Source organism: Orussus abietinus, unplaced genomic scaffold (genome assembly GCF_000612105.2).
Source record: "Orussus abietinus isolate OABI.00-Male unplaced genomic scaffold, Oabi_2.0 scaffold113, whole genome shotgun sequence".
NCBI classification, from domain to species: Eukaryota; Metazoa; Arthropoda; class Insecta; order Hymenoptera; family Orussidae; genus Orussus; species Orussus abietinus.
The window spans coordinates 192,568-218,950 of NW_019394853.1; the positions used below are offsets into that span (position 1 = coordinate 192,568).

Consider the following 26,383-nt stretch of genomic DNA (forward strand, 5'->3'; position numbering starts at 1 on the left):
TTGAAATCTATGAATTAAAGATAAATCGCTTAGGGAAGGCACGGAGGCCAATCGATCATCGCAATCGCGATTTCATAGAGGGTCGTTCTTATCTAACGCGACCTCGCGAGTAAATTCGAAAATGTCTGGAAGAGCTTCCCTGAGTTTCCTATTTCCGACAGTGTCCGTGTTATGGCCATTTTCGATGGTGTTGGTCTCGTCGGTGTGTCCGAGTCCGGGTCCGGCCACGTTCCGTTTACGTCTTCCGTGTGTGCAAGGGATGCAAGTGAGTCGTGCCATAAACCGGACCCTCTGGTTTGTATGCCACGTGAATGCCATCGGCTTTACTTATGGCTTTCGAGGGAAGTTGCCTTTGAGACGAAATGGCCCTGCACCACCGCCAGATATGAGTTCCCGTCGAGCCTCCTCTTCTGCCCATTTTTTAGGATTATCGGGAACCCCAGTCCTTTAAGTCCAAGAAAGTCGCACAAAGCTGGTTTTCAAACGAGATTATACATCATTTTCTTAAAGGGTTGTTACAACCCTTAGAATTCGTTTCTCGAAAAAAAACCAAAATATGCTTTTTTCGTATTGTTCTGGTATAGGAATTAACCAAGTTTCATTTGGATAGAGCAATTACTGCTCGCGTAAGGGGTAAAAGAAGCATTCAAAGGGGTGGCTCACCCCTTAAAAATGAATTTCTTCGAAAAATTCCAAATGTATGTTTCGTAATTCTTCATTCCCTACATTTTGACGGTTGTTTCATGAAAATCGGTCGAGTGCTTCTATATCAGGACCAACTTTGAAGCCTGATTTCACCCCTTAAATGTGTTTATCCGCCGATAAAAAAAAAAACACGGGTCCCTTATATTTTAGTCCTCTATAACATATTTAAAAAATAAATATATTACATAAACCACGAAATATTTGATTGGCGTAACGATCATNTTTGAAGCCTGATTTCACCCCTTAAATGTGTTTATCCGCCGATAAAAAAAAACACGGGTCCCTTATATTTTAGTCCTCTATAACATATTTAAAAAATAAATATATTACATAAACCACGAAATATTTGATTGGCGTAACGATCATCGGATGTGCATCTCCTGTTTTACCAAACTGCATGAATAAACATTTTTTATCCCTACGCGGAGAAAAAAAAGAAATACTTGCTCGAGTGAATATAATTTTTGCTGAACCGTAGAAGATAATTATATTGCGATTTCATGAAAACATTTCAATTAATCTAAGTAAGCAAGTGAAATTTGGTTCGCTCGATCGAAACGTTTTTTTAAATTAACAAAAGTGCAGTGAATGAATCGATTTTAATTTCGAACTCTCTTCACGGGTCGTGATTCGTCGCGGGAAAAGTGCCAAGAATTACGAGCGAGACACATACGATTAAATAATTAATAAATTCATGAAGAATAATTTCACGGAGGTGGTACCAATTTGGAAATCATTTTTCCAGGGAAGTGCTCAGCCTCATCCCAAATGCCACGATCACTCTTCAGCTCGCCGTGTGGGCTCCGAAGGGGAATGCTCTAGTTTACGTCAAACAGAACAATATATTTTTTTGAAACAATTAAATGATTAATAAGTTCACGAAGAATAATTTCACAGTGGTGGTACCAATTTTGAAATCATTTTTCCAGGGAAGTGCTCAGCCTCATCCCAAATGACACGATCACTCTTCAGCTCTCCGTGTGGGCTCCGAAGGGGAATGCTCTAGTTTCCGTCAAACAGAACAATACCTTTTTAGAAACAATTAAATGATTAATAAACCCATGAAGAATAATTTCACGGAGGTGGTACCAATTTTCAAATCATTTTTTCAGGGAAGTGCTCAGCCTCATCCCAAATGACACGATCACTCTTCAGCTCGCCGTGTGGGCTCCGAAGGGGAATGCTCTAGTTTACGTCAAACAGAACAATATCTTTTACCGACCAGAAGCAGAAGTTCCCCTGGATTACCAGATCACCACCACCGGGGTCTTCGGCACGATCTACAATGGAGTCCCAGACTGGGTCTACGAGGGTAAGTCCTTTTTCATTTAAAATCATCCCCATCATCTGCAATTGTTCGCAACAAAAACATTTCACGCTGTTTTCAAAACCATTGTTTTCTCAACCCATGGTTACGATTGAAGCTGAGGGTTAATTAGAAAGTTCTGAACCTCGAAAACGGTTTTCGGAATTTTTCGCGGCAACTAATTTGCCACTCTACTGCGACGCCACCTTTTCTTTTTTTTTTTTTCTCTTCTTTCTCCCCAAAGTGCATCCTCGTTGCACGTTGTCTCACGGCCGAGTAATGCTCCTGAGAAGTTTGGTGGATCCTTTGCTCCACTTTGCGCGTTCGCATATCTTCCACCATCTTATCTCTCGTCTCCCAGGGTTCCTTAAACTTTTTCATCGCTCCTTACTTCGCTCTTCCTTTTTACAGCCTCCGTGTCAGGACCTCCTCTCTACCGTTTTATGATAATAGAGGAGATTTCATAACTAACAATGACTCCGAATATTCTACTAAAATCACCCGATAAGTGTTAAATCATGGGCTAACAAATGTTCGGAACAATTCACCCTAATAAAGAGCATAAGTTCACTGAAACAAATATTGTTACTTGAATCATACATACATAATTGCGAGGAAGAATTATTTTGTAGAGAAAAAAAAAAATTCAGATCCATTCGGAGGAATTTGTTGTCATGTTTCTTCGAGTCAACCAATTGTTTTTTATTTTGCTCTCGGTGCACAATCATGGATAGTGATGTGTGGAGTCTTTTAGTTTGATCGAAGCCGTCATGCACTTTTCATCCCGGTATTTTGTGGGTCAGTTTTTTTTTTCATTTTTATTCGTAATTTTTTTTGTGTACTATTGTCATCCCTATAGATGGTTTTCCCTTTGTTCTCGTGTGTCATCCGACGCTGGTCCTGTTTTAGTCAAAATAGAGGAGGTATCAGGTGATGCGGCACGACTTGATAGCTACGGCCATTACACTTGTGTACCTACTCTGTTTACTCGTGTTTCCCCGAGCCCATTTCGGAACATATCATTGTCGCACCGACTGCTACCACCCATGGAAGCTTTAATTAAAATCAATTAATTCGACTCGCCTGAATAAAATAAATGTTGGTCGATGCCTTCCCCGGCTAATTGCGATATTTGGGTAATAAAATACCCCGCCGGAAACCCAACAAACGATGGATTCCATTCTTTAATTATCGACCTCAAATCGGGAAGTAATTTCCGAGTTACGGTAATTTCGAAAAGTATCCGAGCCCTGACGTGGATATTAAAAGTTGAACTAAAGTACACTTATCGACGGTATTTTATTTCTTAACCTCAAATATTGAAATTGGAAGAAAAAACCGTGCCGAGATAATTGCAATATTTGGGTAATGAAGTACCACAGGAGAAAGAGGAAATTAAAGGGCTCTTCATCCCTTAATAACGCCCGTAATTACGAAAGTGGTCTTAGTAAAGCTTCTACAAACACGAGCGCATGTTTAAATTGCAGTAAAGTGAATGTTATCAACGACAAAAATTATTCATATACCGCTTTTGTAATTACGGAGAAAATTCCAGGCTTCGTTGAAATTGATTTTTCTCTCGAAGGCCTTTTAAAAAGTGGAAGTATAAACCGGGGAGAGAAGGCTCTCGTAAAATAAATATTATCTATGATTACAGGCAGTACAATTACCGGGCAAAATTCATCATTCGGAAATTAAGCTCGACCGAGTGAAAAGGAAGTACCTCCGAAGTCGGTATTTATAAACTTCACCGGAACTCGCGTTAGCGGCATCAAGTACGATCAGGGAAGTGTACCGAGTAAGAAAGCAGAAAGTAACTAAGTTATTCCGAGTTGTACCAGATTTCTCCTTAACGCGAATACGCCGAGGGTTTTAATTAATATAACGTATCGCCTCTTGGAGGATTCGGTATTACCCCGAAAAAAGGGCATCGATGAATTTTATTTTATCGACGTCGATTAAATCTCTTAGCGCCTTTCACATAATTCTAGAAGTAATTTAAGCGTAAATTGTTTGAACTTTTTCCGCGCCATCGGGTGGATATTTGAATGGGGGTGGATTTTCAAACTTAAGGGTGGAGATTTTAATTTATGAATATATGACTTTCCGAGAGCACATAATTTGCTGATAAGTTTTCACCTATTTTTGATTATTTAAAAAAGTGTTGTATGCGCTTCTATGCTAAAACGATGGGAATACGAGGTCTCGGAGTGAAAATTTAATTGACCTGGAAATCATAGATGGCGCAGGGGGTCCCTCCGCAGTCAATTAGGGCCTCAGAAACCACGAATCCAGAGGATTTCTGGAGTTTTACTTCGATTTCTTTATAATTATTGTACGAAAACGACAGGTGGAATATGCCATTTGGTACAATACACAATATAATTCGACCCAGCTGTCAATATAAAATCGAACGTCGGCAACGTAGGCATTTATAAAAATCTCCTTTATCGACGTTGATCAAGTTCCTCGACGTGTTTCACTTCACCTTAAAACTGTTAAATGTTCAAATATGCATATCGGTATAACTTTCCAAAATGTTCAGAAACTTTATTCGGTAGTTATTCGAATTCGTTGTACGAGCAATATTTATACGCTTTATTGCTTTTCCATTTGGGTAAATACCTAAGTACGATTTTTTTGGGAATAAGTATTCCCGAACGGCGACCAATTTCCCGAAGAGCCGATAAACTCGATTGGATTTGTACGAAGAAATCTGACCATTAGCGAGATCGGTCCGCGAAACCCGAACTGAAACGAGGGCGGGTCGGACGTGACGTCGTTCCGTTTTACTACTCGCAACGTCCGCGCATGAATTTCGTTCCTCGGTGGAAAATCTCCCCTCCTGGTGGAATCCTCACGATCCTTCTTTACCGAAGAGATGCCCCCCGGTTTTTATGCTCGCCGTTCGCGTGTTCATATTCCTCAGCACGTTCGGTGCCATCCCGAAGATAAGGCGCAAGTGTAGATCGATTAAACGCGCTGCGCGATGAAATTTAATTTCTTCCCTCTATCCTCTCAATTATACACATTTTCTTCCGTTAACGATTTAATTTCGGAGAATTTCATTCAGAGATGTTCGCTCCGCTCTTACATTTATTTTTATAACAATGCTCATGAAAAATCGAAGGTACGTTGATGAGCTGAAATAGGAATATAAAAGAGATGCATGCGAAAAAAATTACGCGGTAAATTTGAAATGGCAAAGGGACTGGGTCACTTGCATGTATGGTATCGGGGATTATTATCATGGGAAAATGAGGTTTCAAGACCCGCTTGTCATTGAAGCAGCTCCAATGCCAGGGAAGGTACTTAGAAAAATTGAAAGAAAAGCGTAAAAACGGGGGAGAAAAATTACCCAGTAAATTTTGAAATGGCAAAGGGACTGGGTCACTTGCATGTATGGTATCGACGATTATTATCATGGGAAAATGAGGTTTTAAGACCCGCTTGTCATTGAAGCAGCTTCAGTGCCAGGGAAGGTACTTACAAGGAAGGTACCTGAGGTGTCCCCCTCCGATTTTGTTCATTTTTAAATATGTTATAGAGGAGTAAAATCTAAGGGACCCGTGTTTTTTTTATCAGCGGATAAACACTTTTAGGGGGTGAAATCAGGCTTCAAGATTGGCCGTGCAAGGGGGTGAGTTGTCTGTTTCATATAGAAGCACTCGACCGATTTTCATGAAACAACCGTCAAAATGTAGGGAATGAAGAATTATGAAACATGCATTTGGAATTTTTCGAAAATATTCATTTTTAAGGGATGAGCCACCCTTTTGAATACTTCTTTTACCCCTTACGCGAGCAGTAATTGCTCTATCCAAATGAAACTTGGTTAATTTATAGACCAGAACACTACAAAAAAAGTTTCAATTAGATAGAATAATTACTGCTCGCTTAAGGGGTAAAGGAAGTATTCAAAGGGGTGGCTCACCCCTTAAAAATGAATGTTTTCGAAAAATTCCAAATGCATGCTTCATAATTCTTCATTCCCTACATTTTGACGGTTATTTCATGAAAATCGGTCGAGTGCTTTTATATGAAACAGCCAACTCACCCCCTTGCACGACCAACTTTGAAGCCTGATTTTACCCTCTAAAAGTGTTTATCCGCCGATAAAAAAAAACACGGGTCCCTTAGATTTCAGTCCTCTATAACATATTTAAAAATGAACAAAATCGGGGGGGGACACCTCAGGTACCTTCCTTGTTAGAAAAATTGAAAGAAAAGCGTAAAAACGGGGGAGAAAAATTACGCGGTAAATTTTGAAATGGCAAAGGGGCTGGGTCACTTGCATGTATGGTATCGGGGATTATTATCATGGGAAAATGAGGTTTGAAAAACAATCGGGATCTCCAGGAGGAGAGGTCCAAGTAGTGGAGCACCGCCTCGGGTCGGACGTGCCGGACGCGCCGCCGCGTTTTACTACTCATCGAGCCGAGTTCCTCCCTTGTTCCGGGGCGGAAAATTTCCGTCCTCTGACGCCGAAATGCTCGCTATTTCCTCCGCACCCCCGCGAGGTATTTACTCCGGCCACAAGACTGCCGTTTCCGAGGCCACGAGCCCGAGAAATTCGAGTATCGCTTTGATACCCGGAACCTCGGGGAATCGAAAGCGTTTCAAAGGTTTCCGATAGGAAGGGTCATTTGAGAGCCACTCATCTAGGGAAACTGTCGCGGTTTACAGCCGTCCTCGTTTCCCGGGGGAAAAATCCTCCCTGACATCCCCAACAGACGACGATTCCGCGTTTACGACTCCGAGGTGTGCCGTCGACTCTTTTTCCCTCATTACGCCCGATAGCGGGTCCAATCGTTTATCCCCCGCCTTAATTCATCGCTTTTCTTCTCCCCCTGCAATCGTAATACTTCATCTCATTTTACATATAAAAAAACAAAAACATCCAATGTAAACCCGGAATGAATGAAAATGAAAATTCCAGATTTATCCTTTCCTTTGTCATTTATTTCCTCCGTTCATGAAAGTCCAAGGAATGATTTTTGCTTATCTCCCAAGATATGAGGAATTCGATATTTATCCATTTTATTTATCGTTTGGCATTCTTTGTATTTAAGAAACGCGGGGAAAACCTGAATTTCTTATCCCAGCCGGAACTTAATGCATCTTATGCAGCGATGCACTTTACGTGGGGGGGAAACTTTCGAAATCTCGAGTTCCTGACAAATGTGAAATTCGTGTTTATCGCAGGGCAGTCGCTTGTGCATGATTTAGCCACGGCTTTGGGAAGTTAGGGGATAGGTATATCAGCAAACAAGCATAACCAGTCCGCGTATAAAACTCCGACGACATGGCAGGCTCTGCATCGCAAAATGCATCGAAACTTCCTCGACGGCGTGTCGGTGTTGGGTGACACTTTGTACAACGTCGTTTTAACCCGTAAGCAGCAATTTACATTCGCGGGCGTAAAACCGAGACGACTTTTTGACGGTCCCCCTGAATCTTGCCGATATTTAACCCTTCCCTAAATCACCGATCCCTGGAAACAAAAAATGACAAAGCAATTTTTCTCAACAGAATTTCCCTAGTTTACAAAGTGTCCTCTCTGAAAAGAACGCGATTTTCTGAGAAAAGTGCAAGTAAGACGTTTCGGTTCACATTGCTTCATGAAATTACGAGATTTTTATGGGAACACTTTTTTAGAATTTCTGGTTATGTCGATAAAGCATCCAAGTCAAAGGTTGACGTGCATAATGAGGATAGGTCAGGGATGAACAGAGAATTTTTAGAATTTCTGGTTTTCAGTAGAGCATTCAAGTTAAATGTTGTCGTGCATTCTGAGGATAGGTCAGGGATGAACAATGAATTTTTAGAACTTTTCATTATGTCAGTAAAGCATCCAAGTCAAAGATTGACGTGCATAATGAGGATAGGTCAGGGATAAACAGTGAATTTTTAGAATTTCTGGTTATGTCAGTAAAGCATCCAAGTCAAATGTTGACGTGCATTCTGAGGGCAGGTCAGGGATGAACAATGAATTTTTAGAATTTTTCATTATGTCAGTACAACATCCAAATCAAATGTTGACGTGCGTAATGAGGATAGGTCAGGGATGAACAGAGAATTTTTGGAATTTCTGGTTTTCAGTAGAGCATCCAAGTTAAATGTTGACGTGCATTCTAAGGGTAGGTCAGGGATAAACAGTGAATTTTTAGAATTTTTGATTATGTCAGTAAAGCATCCAAGTCAAAGGTTGACGTGCATAATGAGGATAGGTCAGGGATGAACAATGAATTTTTAAAATTTCTGGTTTTCAGTAGAGCATCCAAGTTAAATGTTAACGTGTATTCTGAGGGCAGGTCAGGGATAAACAGTGAATTTTTAGAATTTTTTATTATGTCAGTAAAAGTCAAATGTTGACGTGCATTCTAAGGGTAGGTCAGGGATAAACAATGAATTTTTAGAATTTTTGATTATGTCAGTAAAGCATCCAAGTCAAAGGTTGACGTGCATAATGAGGATAGGTCAGGGATGAACAGAGAATTTTTAGAATTTCTGGTTTTCAGTAGAGCATCCAAGTTAAATGTTGACGTGCATTCTGAGGGCAGGTCAGGGATGAACAGAGCACGCTGGGAGATGAATAGTTCCTCTACCTCGTTTCTCCTGGACATCGAGATGCAAGGACCATTACACGGCCCTGAACCCGCGAATTCGTGCGCGAACGGTATGCACGAATTCACAGGGAGAAAAGTGCACAGGACAAAGTGTCTCGGAAACGTGACGATCCGTTGCTCCGAAAAAGAGAGACGTGCCGGCGATTTCAAGCGGAATCCCGGCAAGCGTCGTTGAATTTTTAGGACGCGAAATGCGGACGCGGGATCCGCACTCGGCGGGGAATAAAAAGACCGTTTCCGGATTCCGACGACCGGCGGAAATACTTTGGACAGTTTCAAGAGGGGTAAAAAACCCTTCATGACAGAGCCTAATGTGATTCGGCTCGAATCCTGGAGAAATCGACTGAAACCGACCCTGGAGTCGATCGCTTCGATCGTGCCACTGAAATTGGACTGGATAGAAAAGGGTCTAAAATGATAAAAATAATTTTAATCATTTATCGCAAATAAATCGAGAAGCTCTCTAGAGGTCGATCTAAATATCCATAACAATGATGAAATTGGACTGGATAGAAAAGGATCTAAATTGATAAAAATAATTTTAATCATTTATCGCAAATAAATCGAGAAGGAGCTCTCTAGAGGTCGATATAAATATCCATAACAATGATGAAATTGGACTGGATAGAAAAGGATCTAAATTGATAAAAATAATTTTAATTATTTATCGCAAATAAATCGAGAAGCTCTCTAGAGGTCGATGTAAATATCCATAACAATGATGAAATTGGACTGGATAGAAAAGGATCTAAAATGATAAAAATAATCTTAATCATTTATCGCAAATAAATCGAGAAGAAACTCTCTAGAGGTCGATCTAAATATCCATAACAATGATAGACGAGTTCGGGAAATTCGGGAAATTCGGTGAACTTGTTCTTAACGAAGCCGCATTATAAATGTAAACCGTATGGCCGGGATACAATATATATAATTACGCGTTTAAGCGGCATTATTGCGGCGTATTAATTCCGCATCTGCGTGAAAAATGAACAATTCGAGTGGTAGAATGTTGCCGAGCGAGCGTTATAATCGCGGGGTGAATTATTAATAATTTTAATCCCTCCGGGGATAAAATTCAAATCCGCCGCGCGGCTTTACGAAGGGAGGGCGGCCGTAATTATACTAGAAACGCCGAAATTGATCGCAATTAGTAGCCAGTGAATCCTTAATATAAGTAAATGCGCATAGAAAGGAGTCGATTTTCCCTCGGAAAGAAATGACCGAAGGGTCGCAGCCGATTTCTAGGGAGGAAATCGAGCGCGGGGACAACAGGAGCCTCCGCCATTTCTTTTTTCCTTCCCCCGCGAAAAGAAATTTCCAGACCGCGTTAGCATGTTGGCCGGGAGGAAATTTTATTCATAGGGAATCAAAAGAGAAAAAGGACGAACTGGAGCCCTGCACTAACGGCAATGCCATGCAAATCTGCAGCAGTTGATGCACCGAACGAATCGCCGGGAGAAATTTCGGAATTTCGGAATTTCTCGAAATGCCCCCCCGCCAGATTATTATTTATTATTTATTATTCCCCTTTCCCCTCTATGTTATCTCTCAGACGGTTACCTCGCAGGAGTAGGTTGCATTTTTCGAAAAGCTCCCCTGAATTATGCATCGAAGCGGTCGCAAGGAAGCGCGACGGGATTATCGGGAGCGCATAATCCATCACTTTGCGTAAAGTGGATCCGAAAGGACGAGCCGATTTTTTCCTGCTTAGATGGAAGGATTTCGGAAAATCTGGGCCACCCTAATGAAATTTGAATTGCCCCCGCCCTGTCGTGGGGCGATATGACGGAGGCGACCATCAATTGCGGAAAATTGACGTACCGAGAGAATGATCGGAGGAGCTCCTTACCGATTTATGACCACTTGGCCCTTTCTGGAAAAATCATTTCCCAGGGAAAATATCGGGGGGTGAAATAAATGGATCCATTTACTCTCCCAAATTGGGAAACAAAAGAAAAAAAAAAGGATAAATAAAAATAAACGCGGAAGAATGAAGAAAAACCTCACGGAGAACGTATTGCCGAGTGATAAAAGGATGCGCTTCGGTGGGGAAAAGTGTGAAACGGAAAACCTGGGGTTGAAAAATTGGAATAAATGTTCATTCGCCTCCGTGCCGCGCGAGATGGATTTTTCCATCCGCCATTGGACGTATCTTTTTTTTCGGAAATTCAATGGCTCGAGGCTGCGAGCAGATATTCTTTTGCGGCTCTTCTTTTTCCTCCTCCGTGACGTATTTCTATGTGCTCTCGGGTACAAGGATGATACATCAAAGGGGTAACACTTGGGGGAAATTCCGAGGTACTAGATTCCAGTATTTAGATATTGCATAAGAGACGACCTAGTTCCTTTCCGGGACGTAAGTCATCCGCGATATCGTAGAAATTCAATAAAGGACATTTGCAACTCGGATAGGATTCTACCAGAATGTCCTTATTTTGGAAGGATTCCCTAGATATTCCCCACCAAGTTTCACATATAAAGTATATATCAAGATCTCAAAAAAAAGATCTTAAACACCCCCGGCACTTGTCAAATTTCATATAACATAAACTTGTCGAGCTTTTCGCTTAATGGACCGACAAGAGAGACCTGGAATTTCAATAATTGATATAATAATTCCTAATTCGCCAGGCAATTATTATTTTAAAATACGCGATGAGAATTTAATATAAATATTGCTACTCGATATGTGCCCATAATTATGAAAGTGGTCTAAGTCATATATTTTTTCTTTCGAAGTTACATTGAATTAATTTAGTTTGAAATAATGTGGCGTGAAATAACTGATGAACTCATTTTTTTTTTTTTTTCAATTTTGACAGACCACTTTCATCATTATGGGCACATATAATCTGTACGTTCACAGGGGCCGTAATGGGCAGCTGTGAAATTCCTTAATTGAAGTAACGATAGGTTTTCACGTAGCGGTAATTTCTTTTCTGGACGTCCTTTAATAAGGACTCCAGGGAAACGTCTTTGGTTCTGGTTGTTGGTGCTCGGCCAAGAGTTTCCAGTTTCGCGGGAGCAGCGCTTTGATCGTTGCGCTTTGCCCGGTAAACGGCTTACTGCGAGCCTCGTAACGAGGTTAAGGTTAGTTTGAAATTCAAACTGGCTCTAAAATTCTCCCTGTACCGTGCGACAATATTCCCGTCCCGTCGATCCGATGAGACAATATCCGGCATTCCGTCGTGTCGCGATCCGTCATCGACTATTTCCGATATATCGCCCCAAGGCATGAACGAAATCCTTTAAGGTGAAGTGAACCTCCCTTCAAATCGGTCGATTCGAATACAACACTTTTTTTTAAGGGCATTAAACCAAACAGTCCGAAACTTTGACACATCACTCCTGATCATCTAAGAATTGTCCTGACACATTGAAAATTTGGATTTTTTTTTTATTTTTAACTCAGCCCAGACCAGAACCAAAATGGCGTCGAGCTTTCATATTTCGATCAATATACAATTATCGAAGGCTCTGATATGAGAAACGAAAGGGTCAGGACAATTTTGCGAGAATTTAGAACACTCTGGTAATCGATAAACTCGCATTTGAACGGGATAAGGGCAAAAAAAGTGTTGTATGCGCTTCTATGGTAAAACGATGGGAATACGAGGTCTCGGAGTGAAAATTGAATTGACCTGGAAATCACAGATGGCGCAGGGGGTCCCTCTACAGTTAATTAGGCCTCCAGAAAGCATGAATTCAGAGGATTTCTGGAGTTTTACTTCGATTTCTTGATATTTATTGTACGAAAACGACAGGTGGAGTATGCCATTTTGTACAATGTCGAATATAATTCGACACAGCTGTGAATATAAAAACGAACGTCGGCAACGTAGGCATTTAGAAAAATCTTCTTTATCGTCGTCGAGCGAGTTCCTCGACGTGTTTCACTTCACCTTAAGTGAAACTTCGCACGATAACAGGTGCAAGTTCCCAGAGAAAAAGAAAGATGTTCATTTAATTAACCAGACTAAATATTTCGTTACAAAGTGGGTAATTTTATAACTCTGTATTATGAAATTCATAATTCCATAGCGCTCTATTGCAAAGTTCCTGATTCTATAACGCAGTGTCATAAAATTAGTAATTTGATAACACAGATTTCTGTCCGGGAGGGGTGAGAAAAAAAATCGGGTGGATCGAAAGGGGTGGCATTTCCGCGCGATTAAAAGTCTCCCCCGTAAAACGGACAAACGGTGGACGTAAAAGGGTCGGGGGCAAACCAGCAAACAGCCCTTCGGCAGTCGGGGTAGATTGCAGGGTGCGTGGGGGGTGGAAAATGCAGTCGGAAATGCGAGAAAGTGCGAAACTCACGCGGAAAGTAGGGAGCGGTCCGACCAGGGGTGCACCTGTTCTGCTTGGGCCCCCTTTCAGGGGCTGTTCCACCCCCGGGCGTCTTCACGCCCCTTTCACGTCCACGGATGTGCGACGCCTTTTAACAGTGACTCTCATTAGACACCGTGAAATATTCCCCGGGGCGGGGACTTTTACCCCGAGTTTGCATTAAGGGAGGAGAGGGCCACTCGTACCTAACGACCGCTTTCAGCCCCTGGAAGGTGTTTTCTTCAATTTTCTCCCACTCGACTCGGGGAACCCGAGGAGGACCTTTTATTTTCATTTTCTTTTCATTTTATTTTCATTTTATTTTCATTTTATTTTCATCTTGCGCTCCTCCGCCACCGCGACACAATATCCCCAGAAATGGATAAGTCGAAGGGATGGTCGAAGGGTTTCCTCGGTTTTCCACCCCCCTTCACGTTTTATTCGAATTTGATAGCGGAGGCTATTCACTCGGAAATCCCTGAAAACGATTTCCGTCCTTAAGGGGATGCTGAAATCGACCGAAACGATCGAATCCGACCTGAGAAATAAATTTCAACGACCCGAGGAAATATATATGTGAATAGCGCCAAAGGAATGTATTTTTAACACAAATATAATTATTCTTCAGCTAAAATAAATTGTCACGATTCCGAAAAAAACGTCGCATTCAATTTATTCGATTTTGTTACGAGTCAAATAATTGTTCTTTGCGTTAACAAAATGTCTCTTAGGTACTCAAAAAAATTTCTCTTTGGTTCAATGCATTTTTTTTCTTTTCTCGTAAGTATCGTTTTTCCTCCCCCCGAGACTTGGTCTCGAAATTTGCTCCCGGACTTCCGGATGTATTCCCACCCCCTCGGGTTCAGGAAATTAACGCAGCTTTAAACACCCCCAAACCTCCCGGAAATGATGTCGGCTTTACTGCTGCGCTCTTTCGGCCGGACATGGCGGGGAGATTTGTCGAGGAAATCGTAAATCCTGGGCCCCGCTGTGCCCCGACAATCAAAGTTTGTCCTTTTACGGGAACGCACCCCCTGGAACGGGTGACCCGTTTTTGGCCCAGGGTGCAAACGCGAACGTGGCCCTCGCACCCCTGGAACCCGAGCCTGGTTTCCCCCAACGAGGGTATTTACAGGATTCGCATAATTAACGCCGCCAATTAATACACGATACAACGATCCACGTTAGAGAGGGCTGCCACCCCCGTAAATGTTTAGGCCGGACCAACAATTCTTCGAGCATCGATATTTCCCGCGGAAAACGGAAAACCAATTTTATAACTACCCTTCGAATTTCGACGAGAATTATAAGGTTCATATAAATTAAGGATTTACCCCCGTAAATGTTTAGGCCGGACCAACAATTCTTCGAGCATCGATATTTCCCGCGGAAAACGGAAAACCAATTTTATAACTACCCTTCGAATTTTTANAATTTCTTTTTTTACCCCCATTTATTAAAAATATCCATTGAAAACTCACGAAGGAAACGATTCACTACCCCAAGGTAACTCACTTAGAAATTCTGACAAGCGGGGAATTTCTTTTTTTACCCCCATTTATTAAAAATATCCATTGAAAACTCACGAAGGAAACGATTCACTACCCCAAGGTAACTCACTTAGAAATTCTGACAAGCGGGGAATTTCTTTTTTTACCCCCATTTATTAAAAATATCCATTGAAAACTCACGAAGGAAACGATTCACTACCCCAAGGTAACTCACTTAGAAATTCTGACAAGCGGGGAATTTCTTTTTTTACCCCCATTTATTAAAAATATCCATTGAAAACTCACGAAGGAAACGATTCACTACCCCAAGGTAACTCACTTAGAAATTCTGACAAGCGGGGAATTTCTTTTTTTACCCCCATTTATTAAAAATATCCATTGAAAACTCACGAAGGAAACGATTCACTACCCCAAGGTAACTCACTTAGAAATTCTGACAAGCGGGGAATTTCTTTTTTTACCCCCATTTATTAAAAATATCCATTGAAAACTCACGAAGGAAACGATTCACTACCCCAAGGTAACTCACTTAGAAATTCTGACAAGCGGGGAATTTCTTTTTTTACCCCCATTTATTAAAAATATCCATTGAAAACTCACGAAGGAAACGATTCACTACCCCAAGGTAACTCACTTAGAAATTCTGACAAGCGGGGAATTTCTTTTTTTACCCCCATTTATTAAAAATATCCATTGAAAACTCACGAAGGAAACGATTCACTACCCCAAGGTAACTCACTTAGAAATTCTGACAAGCGGGGAATTTCTTTTTTTACCCCCATTTATTAAAAATATCCATTGAAAACTCACGAAGGAAACGATTCACTACCCCAAGGTAACTCACTTAGAAATTCTGACAAGCGGGGAATTTCTTTTTTTACCCCCATTTATTAAAAATATCCATTGAAAACTCACGAAGGAAACGATTCACTACCCCAAGGTAACTCACTTAGAAATTCTGACAAGCGGGGAATTTCTTTTTTTACCCCCATTTATTAAAAATATCCATTGAAAACTCACGAAGGAAACGATTCACTACCCCAAGGTAACTCACTTAGAAATTCTGACAAGCGGGGAATTTCTTTTTTTACCCCCATTTATTAAAAATATCCATTGGAAACTGACGAAGGAAACGATTCACTACCCCAAGGTAACTCACTTAGAAATTCCGACAAGCGGGGAATTTCTTTTTTTACCGCCATTTATTAAAAATATCCATTGGAAACTGACGAAGGAAACGATTCACTACCCCAAGGCAACTCACTTAGAAATTCTGACAAGCGGGGAATTAATTTTTTTACCCCCATTTATTAAAAATATCCAGTGAAAACTCGCAAAGGAAACGCTCGCTGAAACGGCGTACTTGGAGATGGTTGTAAAGGATGTGAATCTGAATTTTCTCTTCTTCCCTTTTTCATTTTCAAATTGGATTTAATTACGTTCTCGGGTTTTACGAGACCCTCACTTGATGTTTCATTTAATTCCTCGATCTGAATACCTCGAGTTGGAAACGACAGAAAAAAAAAAACAACGATTTAAGTCTGAGAAATTTACATTGCGACATGAAAATCATTGTTTCTTGCAGTTATATACGATTTAGATAACAATTTGTGTACCAAGAATTTTTTTCAGTCGATTAATCTCTTTTTCTCAGGGTGGGTTGACTGAAACTTTTTATTTTTTACGCGCCTCGAGGCTTAAAAATTATCGAGATTTCTGTGCTACGGAGTGTTGCACTCGATTTGCATAGAATAGCATTGTCTAGTGCCTCGTTGAATGGCTCTTTTAGACCGTCCGTGTACTCTATTGAAGTAGCAATCGAAACAATCGTTGGCATTTGATCGAAACCGTGATTTGTCAAACGACGCGATTCGGGGTACATTTAATTCGCATCCGTAATTACGTCCACACTCGACATGTCCGGTGCAAATTAGTTCGTTAATCGAACACCGACGTATTTGGCAAGCGAATTAGAAGCGAAGGAAATGCCTCGTGCAAATTCGAGTAAACCGTGATCTACATACCATCGCTTATTTATTTTGGTACGGGGCCTATTTACTGTATAAGAAGAACATAACACGCTTTACTACTGTTTGATTTACCGAGTAATCTTACTAATTCACTGAGCATTAACCGAATTTTTCCCCACCGTTCGTTCTCCATGAAATTTAGAAATTTTTCAAACCTCCAAAAAATCAACATTTTGTTAATTCGAAGGAAAGTCGCGTCTAATTAATTCCAGGTCGTTCTAATAAAATTCATTGAATTAATAAAATATTTCTTTGGGTCGGTATAATTTTTTCTCAGGGCCTGGAATTTAATCCGGGGAATGAAAATTAATAGCGACTCTCTATAATTTCCTTTGACGTAGTTTAACCTCTCTCGGTGTCATTTGCTTCTCTGGTTTCGTTACAAGAACGTGAAGAAAATTCTAAGGGAATTCCTTAAGAATGCAGTCGGAATTTCTAAATAGATGCGCCCTACTTTATTCCGAAGAGGATTCCTCCTTCTATCTTGGAATCGATTGTCAAATCCTGACACGACTTCTATCCGGTATGATTTATAGCCTCCAGATTCCTCCACCCGGGATCCATCCAGCCTCCGTCTTGATCCTCTCCTTCCGCAGCACTTTTCGGCCAGGGAGCAGAAAGTCGAACTTCATTTTGACTATCATTCCAAGTGATGTATGAGCGACGTGGTCCCTGAAGAAAGCGCGAAGGTCGGCTCGGCAAAAGTGGAGGGAATATCTTTATCGGCGCCCTCGACGTGGAGGATTAAATAAAGGAGGCTGAAAAAAAAACAAGGGACCTCGATGTGGAGCATTAAATAAAAGAGGCTAAAAAAAACAAAGAACCCTTAAAAAACGCTGTCCACGAAGGTTTGCAGCCTCTTCCAAGGAGGAAAAAATCAGGGAGATAGAAAGAGGAGAGTTCGAGACCGCCATTTTTCTGCAAGGTTTTATTAATGCGAAAAATCGGCGACTTTGGCCAAGGGAAATAAAAGACAAAAATTGGAATTGATCCTTGGAGGGAAAATCGTCGCCTGGGAAAGAGCTTGATGACCCTCGGTAATTGACTCGAGGTCTTTTTAACGAGGACGAAGATCCACCTGATGGAATCTTAAACGACCTCTTAAGCGACTTAAGATTCGCTTTGGTCACGTCGCCATCGATCTAAATTATCCTCGTAAACTGAAAACTGCTCCACTTACCTCTAAATAACATAATAGATTATTAAGCTCGCCGAGTCTTAAAATTCCGGAATTTAAAATAAATCTTGATAACGCGGGGGAGGAATATCGCAAAATATAAAAGGAGAGCGAAACAATCGCGCTCCACATGGCGGATGTGAATTTATTCACGAATGGGTGGGAAAGGGGTTGGGCGGGAAGATGAAATTTATCATTCCGCACCTGCGACACTTACTTATACATGAGTTCGATCTGACATTCTTCACTTTCCGATACACGCGTATTCCGCAGGCGGAATTTCACCGATCGACTCCTTCGTATCACTAGGAGTGATTGCGAGTGGGAATAAAAAAGAGTCCATGCCGGTTGTAAGTACCACCTGTGTGCAAGGAGGTAACTAGAAACGAAAATGATTCTGTCAACGATTTCATGTTTAACACCTGCGGCCCCTTGAGGACTTTCCGATAATGTTCCCCGCGTGGTTCGCTCAGACATTCCAAGAGAAATGGCTCCATAATTCATGCGGTTCGATAATACACTCCATCTTGAAAATCGCCACGCTGGAAAGAGAGAAATTAAACGTTGGAAAAAAAAAAGACATGAAATTAAATGTTGAAAAATGAAACTAAACCTTGCAGAAATGAAATTAAGCGTTGAAAGATGAGATTGAACGTTGAAGAAATGAAATTAAACGTTGAAAAATGAAATTAAACGTTGAAAAATGAAATTAAACGTTGAAGAAATTAAATTAAACGTTGAAAAATGAAATTAAACGTTGAAGAAATGAAATTAAACATTGAAAAATGAAATTAAACGTTGAAAAATGAAATTAAACGTTGAAAAATGAAATTAAACGTTATAAAAATGAAATTAAACGTTGAGTCAGTGTCGTGAAAACATTCCGCCCTGCTTCGTGAACTTTTAAAGGAGTGGTTTTATACGGGGGCACTTTTACCAAGGAAAAAATTAACACCTTGGAGAGGAAGACGCCAAGGTCCATCAATTTCTTCCGAGCGATTTGAGTTCCTCCAATCAGGTCCGACCTTCCATTTTCCCCGGATCCATCTAAATTTCCCGGGCCCCGAGCCCATGAAAAATGCATATCCTGGATGTAGGTGTAATTTTTTCAGGGTTTTTCTTTTTCCGATGCGACAGGTTAGGTCGGGTCAGTTATCCATCGATCGCACGTCACATCGAAGTGAGGACGTGAGAGCTATGAGAGGTTAGGTTGCCGTAGGTCGGGGTTTGCTTCGGTTGGGGTAGGTCGGGACGGTTTAAATCCCCATAAGTCGAAAGTAACCTAGTTTGAGGTAGGTCGAAACCGAGCCAGGTTCACGTAGGTCAGGATCACCCCGAGCTGGATTAAATTACCATTGCCTAAAATTGGGGTGGATTCGCATAGGTTAAGGTAGATCAGGATCAACACAAATTGAATTAAAAATTACCCAAAATTAGCGTAAATCTATATAGATTATAGGAGGTGAAATAATTATTTTTTGAATTAACAAAGTATTCCCTTTGCTTCACTGTAGATGAATCCGTAGATAATAACCTGTCGAAATTAACACGAGCCCTAGGTTCACCTAGGTCATGGTCATCCCACCTTATACGAGGTCAGCACCCCTCAAAATTCTCATAGTTGAAGCAACCCGTTCGAAACCAGTCAGGAACTACCAAAAAGGGATCTGATAAACGATAATGTGCCTCAAGGGTTGAGGGTTTCCAGCAGCCCTTCCAAAACAGGAGACGACGAAGGATGGGCCTCGCCTGTTTCGCATGATGTATATCTTCCTCGAAGTTGCCTTGCAATGTTAATAATTCATCGGTGCCCCCAGGGCTGCCAAGTTTACGATGTACACGCATGTACACCGGGCTGTATTACATTGTTTAATGAGTGTTCAGAACCGAGCCAGCGTCCTGTAGGAGGACCTCGAGGACGAGGTCTTCGTCCTGGACGCGCAGGGGGTGCAACTTCCGTATCGTCGAGGGCGGAAATTCTTAAGCGACCGGAGCCCCCCGTAAATTCTCCAAAAGAGTTGAGAAACACAAGAGAGGGAGAAAGAGAGATCCGCAGAAATTGCCAATGGGGGGAGTCGGGGGCAATTTCTCGTATATTTCACGAAACTTCGGTCATTCGGGGGTGCAAGGGGATGCACTCGCAAAAATACCCAATTACCTGCTCCAATCACTAGCTGCGTACAGTTCGGCTCGGAAGGAAATAATTCTTCCGAAATTGCACCCCTTAAAAGGAAAGTTTTACGGAAAAAAGGGTGCTTTTTACATATGCAAATTCACGGGAAACAGGGAAAGGGGGGAAAATTCCACGCACATTTCATGGGGACTTCCGTCATCCTGGGGGATGAAAAAATGGAGAGGGTGATTGAGGCTTCATCTTAAGTAACTTACCCCCCGCAAATCGCTCTTTAATCCCGAGTAGGGGGGAAATATAGGAATAAACCCAAAGAGGGTGCACCTCCCCCTTGATGACGAAAATTCATTAAACGGATATTTCGGGGGGCGAAATCATTTTTCATTAAAGCGATTACAGTCGGATGAGGCGAGTAATTCCCCAGCTCAATTAGGGTCTTCAACCCCCGTCGTTGACGAGCAATTCCAACCCCCTCGGAGTTAATACGGGGAGACATGGGAAGGGAATAATTTCGAGGGGGGCTGTCTTTACGCCCCTGCAATTTTCCCGAATATCAGGGCCGATTCGAAACGAAGTTCGCCCCCTTGAAGTTTAAGGGTGCGAATCACGCCGGGGTGGAATCTAAAAGTCCGCGTCAGGTGGGAAGCCTTCAAAGCCGACGCCGGAAAGTTTGCCGGAGTGCTCGCGATTCGGTTTATTCTCGCCCGGAAGGGTTCCAAAAAAGGGTGGAAAGGGGTGAGACGGAGTTCCGTACTTCACAGGATTCTTTGTAATGGAAATATCGCCTTTCGACGATTCCGCGACCTCGACACCTTCTCCGAGGTAAATGGGCCACTTGCGTGCTTTTTCGATAAGGGCTCACCCCCTGCGACTTTAAATTCCCTCGATATTTCCATCCCCGTGTCAATGGAAAAAAAAATGACGTCTTAAGAAATCCTCCCCTCTTATTCTAGAAATTTTCCTTTTTAAATCTTAGGTACATTATATTTCGGAATTATCATTTTTACGGAGACTCCACGTGCACCTTCGGACACTTGGTGAAATTAAAATTCGAGGGTCGACCTATCTCACGAATGAAATTATTTTCTAACGAGCTATGTACACCTGATAAGCTAGGAAACAAGCTGATAAATATATTCCTTAATGTACCGAGATTCAAATTTATTAAAGTACGTAAAAACGCGTTATAGAAGCCTTGAGGCGCTGTCCCAAAACGTATCATTTATTATATGTAATATTATCTAGAGTAGCGATAAATGAATACATTTTTTAATTAAGCTCATACACATAAATTATTGTTTTCCTTTGGTCTTAGTCACTATCTACGGTATCTATACTGGAACCGAAGAGCATCGAAGCTGGCTAAGCTCCCAGGTCCGGGTTCTTTTTTTCCACCGAGCAATGTGTCCTCGGATTTGGGAACGACCCATCCACCCACTCCGTGTATGCAGGAAACTCAAACGATCCTCGTAAAAGCTAACGACCCAAGGAGTTCCGAGCTAGGAGCACTCGCGAGCAAAACTCTTCGGGAAATTCTCTTCGGATCCAGTCGCAATAACAATGGCTGGGGAATAACGCCGCGCCATGGACGCCCCGTAACAAAAGACAACCGACCCCCCCTCGCCCCGCTTTTGAACTAACGCGATTTATCCGCCTGGCGTTTCCGACCTACCCTAACGTGTACAACTATTTGCGAGAGACTAAGTATTACGCCCTAAGTTTCGGCACCCAAGGGTGGGTGCGGAACTTCAACCCCGGAATAAATCATTTCCGCCGGGAAATAAATAATCCCCTCTTGTGAGACACCTGGGGGACCTCCCCCGAATAAGTGAAAGTCTCGAAGAAAGTGGAAACGCTCGACAGCTCGGGAAATGGGTTTCTCACGAGTTGGATGAATCGGATGAATTGTATAAATTGGATGAATTGTANTAAATTCATTCTCCTTTTTTTTAACGAAGAGAACGCGTTAGTTGAGACCATTTCGATTCCCACCTCGAGAGGGAAAGAAAAAAAAATTGAACCGATGAAATGTCTCATCCATTCATAAAATGATTATTTAATTCAACTGAACTGTAATACATTTTTAAGTTCATAATAAAAGAAAATTAAATTCATTCTCCTTTTTTTTAACGAAGAGAACGCGTTAGTTGAGACCATTTCGATTCCCACCTCGAGAGGGAAAGAAAAAAAAATTGAACCGATGAAATGTCTCATCCATTCATAAAATGATTATTTAATTCAACTGAACTGTAATACATTTTTAAGTTCATAATAAAAGAAAATTAAATTCATTCTCCTTTTTTTTAACGAAGAGAACGCGTTAGTTGAGACCATTTCGATTCCCACCTCGGGAGGGAAAGAAAAAAAAATTGAACCGATGAAATGTCTCATCCATTCATAAAATGATTATTTAATTCAAGTGAACTGTAATACATTTTTTTATCTATAAAGCGTTGTATACAAACATCCTCCAGGCAAGGGTGTTTTTTTCCCCCCTGTAATATGTGGGATAAAAATCGTAGAATTTTCCGGCGATCGATACTTTTTTTTTCGAAATAGGCGCGTCGTTAAATTCGGGAAAAATGAAATTGCACTCTGTGGGTGGGGGATTTCATGTGGGGGAAAGCTCAGGTGTAATAGGCGGACTTTAACGCGTTTTTCGTTATGGCTTCCAGAGCGGCACGACGAATCCCACGGTGAAGCTGTACTACGTCGACCTGGACCAAGTGATACTCGGGAATGGCAGTCTGGTCGAGATCGAGCATCCGCCCCAATTGAATTTATCCGAGAGAATACTCTCGGCGGTCGCCTTCCCGACGGACAATTTGGTCTCGGCCACGTGGATGAACCGAGTTCAGAATCGGGCGTACTTCCAACTCTGCGACGTCGCGACGTCGAGCTGCACCACGGTTGGTATCTGCTTCGATTGCTGCACCACCGGCTGCAGTATCCCTAAATCTCTCCCTTGCTCCTAAAAATGCGAGACAAACCTCGTCTCGGGTTTTTTTCCCCGTTTTTCTGGAATTACTTCCGGATTTTCAGTGCCGTGACATTAACCTTGCATGAATTTTCATGACTTCACTAATGGTAGCTTTATGGTTTACCCGATTTATTGTATTTGTATCGTTTACACGATTTTTGTATAACGCAGATTCGAGCCAACCGCGGAAATTTTAAGTTACAAATCATCCGAGGATGATTAACTGTGACATTAGCCGTACATGAATTTTCATGGCTTCATTAATAGCAGCTTTATGGTTTACCCGATTTATTGTATTTGTATCGTTTACACGATTTTTCTATAACGCAGATTCGAGCCAACCGCGGAAATTTTAAGTTACAAATCATCCGAGGAATTTTTTTCAATTCGATAATCGAAACTAGTGGATCCTTTATCAATGGCCAGATTTTTCAATAACTTGCCCAATTTTTATGTAATGCTACTTAAGGTGAAGTGAAACACGTCGAGGAACTTGATCAACGTCGATAAAGAAGATTTTTCTAAATGCCTACGTAGCCGACGTTGGTTTTTATATTGACAGCTGTGTCGAATTATATTGGGTATTGTACCAAATGGCGTACTCCACCTGTCGTTTTCGTACAATAATTATAAAGAAATCGAAGTAAAACTCCAGAAATGCCCTGGATTCGTGGTTTCTGAGGCCCTAATTGACTGCGGAGGGACCCCCTGCGCCATCTGTGATTTCCAGGTCAATTAAATTTTCACTCCGAGACCTCGTATTCCCATCGTTTTAGCAAAGAAGCGCATACAACACTTTTTTTGCCTTTATCCCGTTCAAATGCGAGTTTATCGATTACCAGAGTGTTCTAAATTGTCGTAAAATTGTCCTAACCCTTTCGATTCTCATATCAGAGTCTTTGATAATTGTATATTGATCGAAATATGAGAGCTCGACGCCATTTTGGTTCTGGTCTGGACTGAGTTAAAAAATTTTTTGGAAAAATCCAAATTTTGAATGTGTCAGGACAATTCTTAGATGATCAGGAGTGATGTGTCAAAGTTTCGGACGGTTTGGTCTAATACCCTTAAAAAAAAGTGTTGTATTCGAATCGACTGATTTGAAGGATGTTTCACTTCACCTTAAGGGGTGGGATGTTGAAATTTTGGGATATCTTTCGAAAGGGGTGGCGGAACGCTCTTGAATTTTTATATTTGTTGAAAGTATGTAAATTTTGCACAAAAGGCGACTAAAACTCTTTCAGGCGCTTTCTCACGTCGAGTCGAACGGCTGGGTGGAACAGTTCGAGCCGCCTCTCTTCAGCAAGGACGGCACATCTTTCCTTCTGGTCCTGCCGCAGAATCAAGGCGAGACCGGAGACTGGAGGCACTTGGTCCTGATTACAAACGCGACCACCCCGAGTCCGAGGACCGTTCCCCTGACTTCCGGCACTTTCGTCGTCACCGAGATAGTCACCTGGGACCAAGAGAACTCTTACGTGTGAGTACCCCCTTTGGATAGGGCCACTTAATTTACCGCCTGAATTAGCTTTTCCACTCGGAAAGAAGAAATGAAAAAAAAAAAAGATTCAATCCCAACCCAATCTTATCTACCCAAAACCAATTTTTTCAAAGAAAATTAAAAATATCCGGCCATGATTTCAGTTTCCATTCTTATCGATATTTAAATAGGATTTTAATTTCCATTCCCATGAATAATTGGATATGACGTTTTTATTACTTACTTTTTTTTTTCTCTTTCTCTCGAGTCGGGAATAAAAATTGACGTAACGTGAAATTTGGAAATATTGACCTGGTAGTGAGGTGATGCGAAAGTGGGATGCGTGAGGCCAATAATTTATGAAATTTTCTTCTGTTAACCGAGGGTATCGAATCGCGTGAAATTTCAATTTTTTTATCCAACATTTTGTAAGTGGAAATTTACCTGAAATGAACTTTGACTGTCGAATATTTTTTCCGGCATCTGTTTACATTTTATATAAGTGATGAAAAATCAAAACGGGGCACACGTCTCGAAGGATCGTGGCCTGAATTATTTATGAAATTTCAATTTTTTATCCAACATTTTGTAAGTGGAAATTTCGCTGAAATGAACTTCGACTGTCGAATATTTTTTCCGGCATCTCTGTTTACTTTTTATATAAGTGATGAAAAATCAAAACGGAGCACACGTCTCGAAGGATCGTGGCCTGAATTATTTAGGAAATTTCAATTTTCTTATCCAACATTTTGTAAGTGGAAATTTACCTGAAATGAACTTCGACTGTCGAATATATTTTCCGGCATTTCTGTTTACTTTTTATATAAGTGATGAAAAATCAAAACGGGGCACGCGTCTCGAAGGATCATGGCCTGAATTATTTATGAAATTTCAATTTTTCATCCAACATTTTGTAAGTGGAAATTTAGCTGAAATGAACTTCGACTGTCGAATATTTTTCCCGGCATCTCTGTTTATTTTTTATATAAGTGATGAAAAATCAAAACGGGGCACGCGTCTCGAAGGATCATGGCCTGAATTATTTAGGAAGTCGATGATCCTCCAGGATTCGCGGGAGGAGGCTCTTGATCTAATTCCCCATCGCGAGTCGTCGCCGTTAAAATTTGGGAAGCAAATTGGAAGGCCCTTGCAGATTCGCCCCGGCGATAATGGGATCAAGTGCCGTCCTGGAGCATACGCGATCCCGGAAACGGGCATCCAGGATAACTCGAGGGGTCCTGGAATTGCATCCTCTCCTCTCTTGGAGTTGCCGATCTCGGAGCTCCGCCAATCCATTTGCAGGCGACGCACTTACTTCATTGCGCCCTGCGATCGCGAGGGTCGTCGAAATTAACCGGCGGCATTAAACCAAGAGGAAATTAGAGTCCTCTTCCTTTCGTCCCGCAGGATCCTCCGGAGTCTCAATCAAAGAGGAAAAAGTTTAATGGGAGAGGACGTATACACGGAGATGGCCGTCTCCTTTGGGCTTCGAAGTCCACCAGGGCTCGAAGAGATCAAGGGAGGTGATTTTTGAAAGGGTAGAAATGAATTTTTAATTTACCGGGAGAGGGACTCCACTTCGACCTCATCTGAAATGGATTCGTTCGTCTTCGGCACCCAGAAAATCGCACTTCGTTCCGGCTCTTCAGGATTAAGGGAGGTGACTTTTGAAAGGGTAGAAATGCACGCGAAGGGTGGATATAAATTTTTTATTTAGTACGAGAAGTCAAAAAAAAAATCCAAACTGGTAACCCATACAAAACTCGACATCTAAAGTGACTTAGGACCTCTTCTTCGTCATAAAAAAAATCCTAAATCCACCCTAACTCTTCAAGATCAATTTAAGGTACCGAAGCCCATTCGAAAAATGGAGAGAAAAAAAAATCCCCTCACCACACCGTTCTTGTCTCTATTTTCCGATTTTTGAAAGGGTTGAAATGCACGCGAAGGGTTGATATAAATTTTTCATTCAGTACAAGAGGTCGGAAAAAAAATACTCAAACTGGTAACCCATACAAAACTCGACATGTAAAGTGACTTAGGACCTCTTCTTCGTCATCAAAAAAAATCCCAAATCCACTCTTGTGACTTTTGAAAGGGTA

General features: G+C 41.5%; 1 protein-coding gene across 1 annotated transcript in view; it reads left to right on the forward strand.

Moving 5' to 3' along the window:
- Positions 1–26,383, forward strand: part of LOC105700093 (venom dipeptidyl peptidase 4) — a 236,569-nt gene that overhangs the window by 173,351 nt on the left and 36,835 nt on the right. The window contains exons 7-11 of the mRNA XM_023433347.1: positions 1,818–2,017; positions 2,921–2,982; positions 14,458–14,478; positions 22,497–22,730; positions 24,046–24,281. Coding sequence (XP_023289115.1) covers positions 1,818–2,017; positions 2,921–2,982; positions 14,458–14,478; positions 22,497–22,730; positions 24,046–24,281 — 753 coding nt within the window. The remainder of the gene's footprint in view (positions 1–1,817; positions 2,018–2,920; positions 2,983–14,457; positions 14,479–22,496; positions 22,731–24,045; positions 24,282–26,383) is intronic.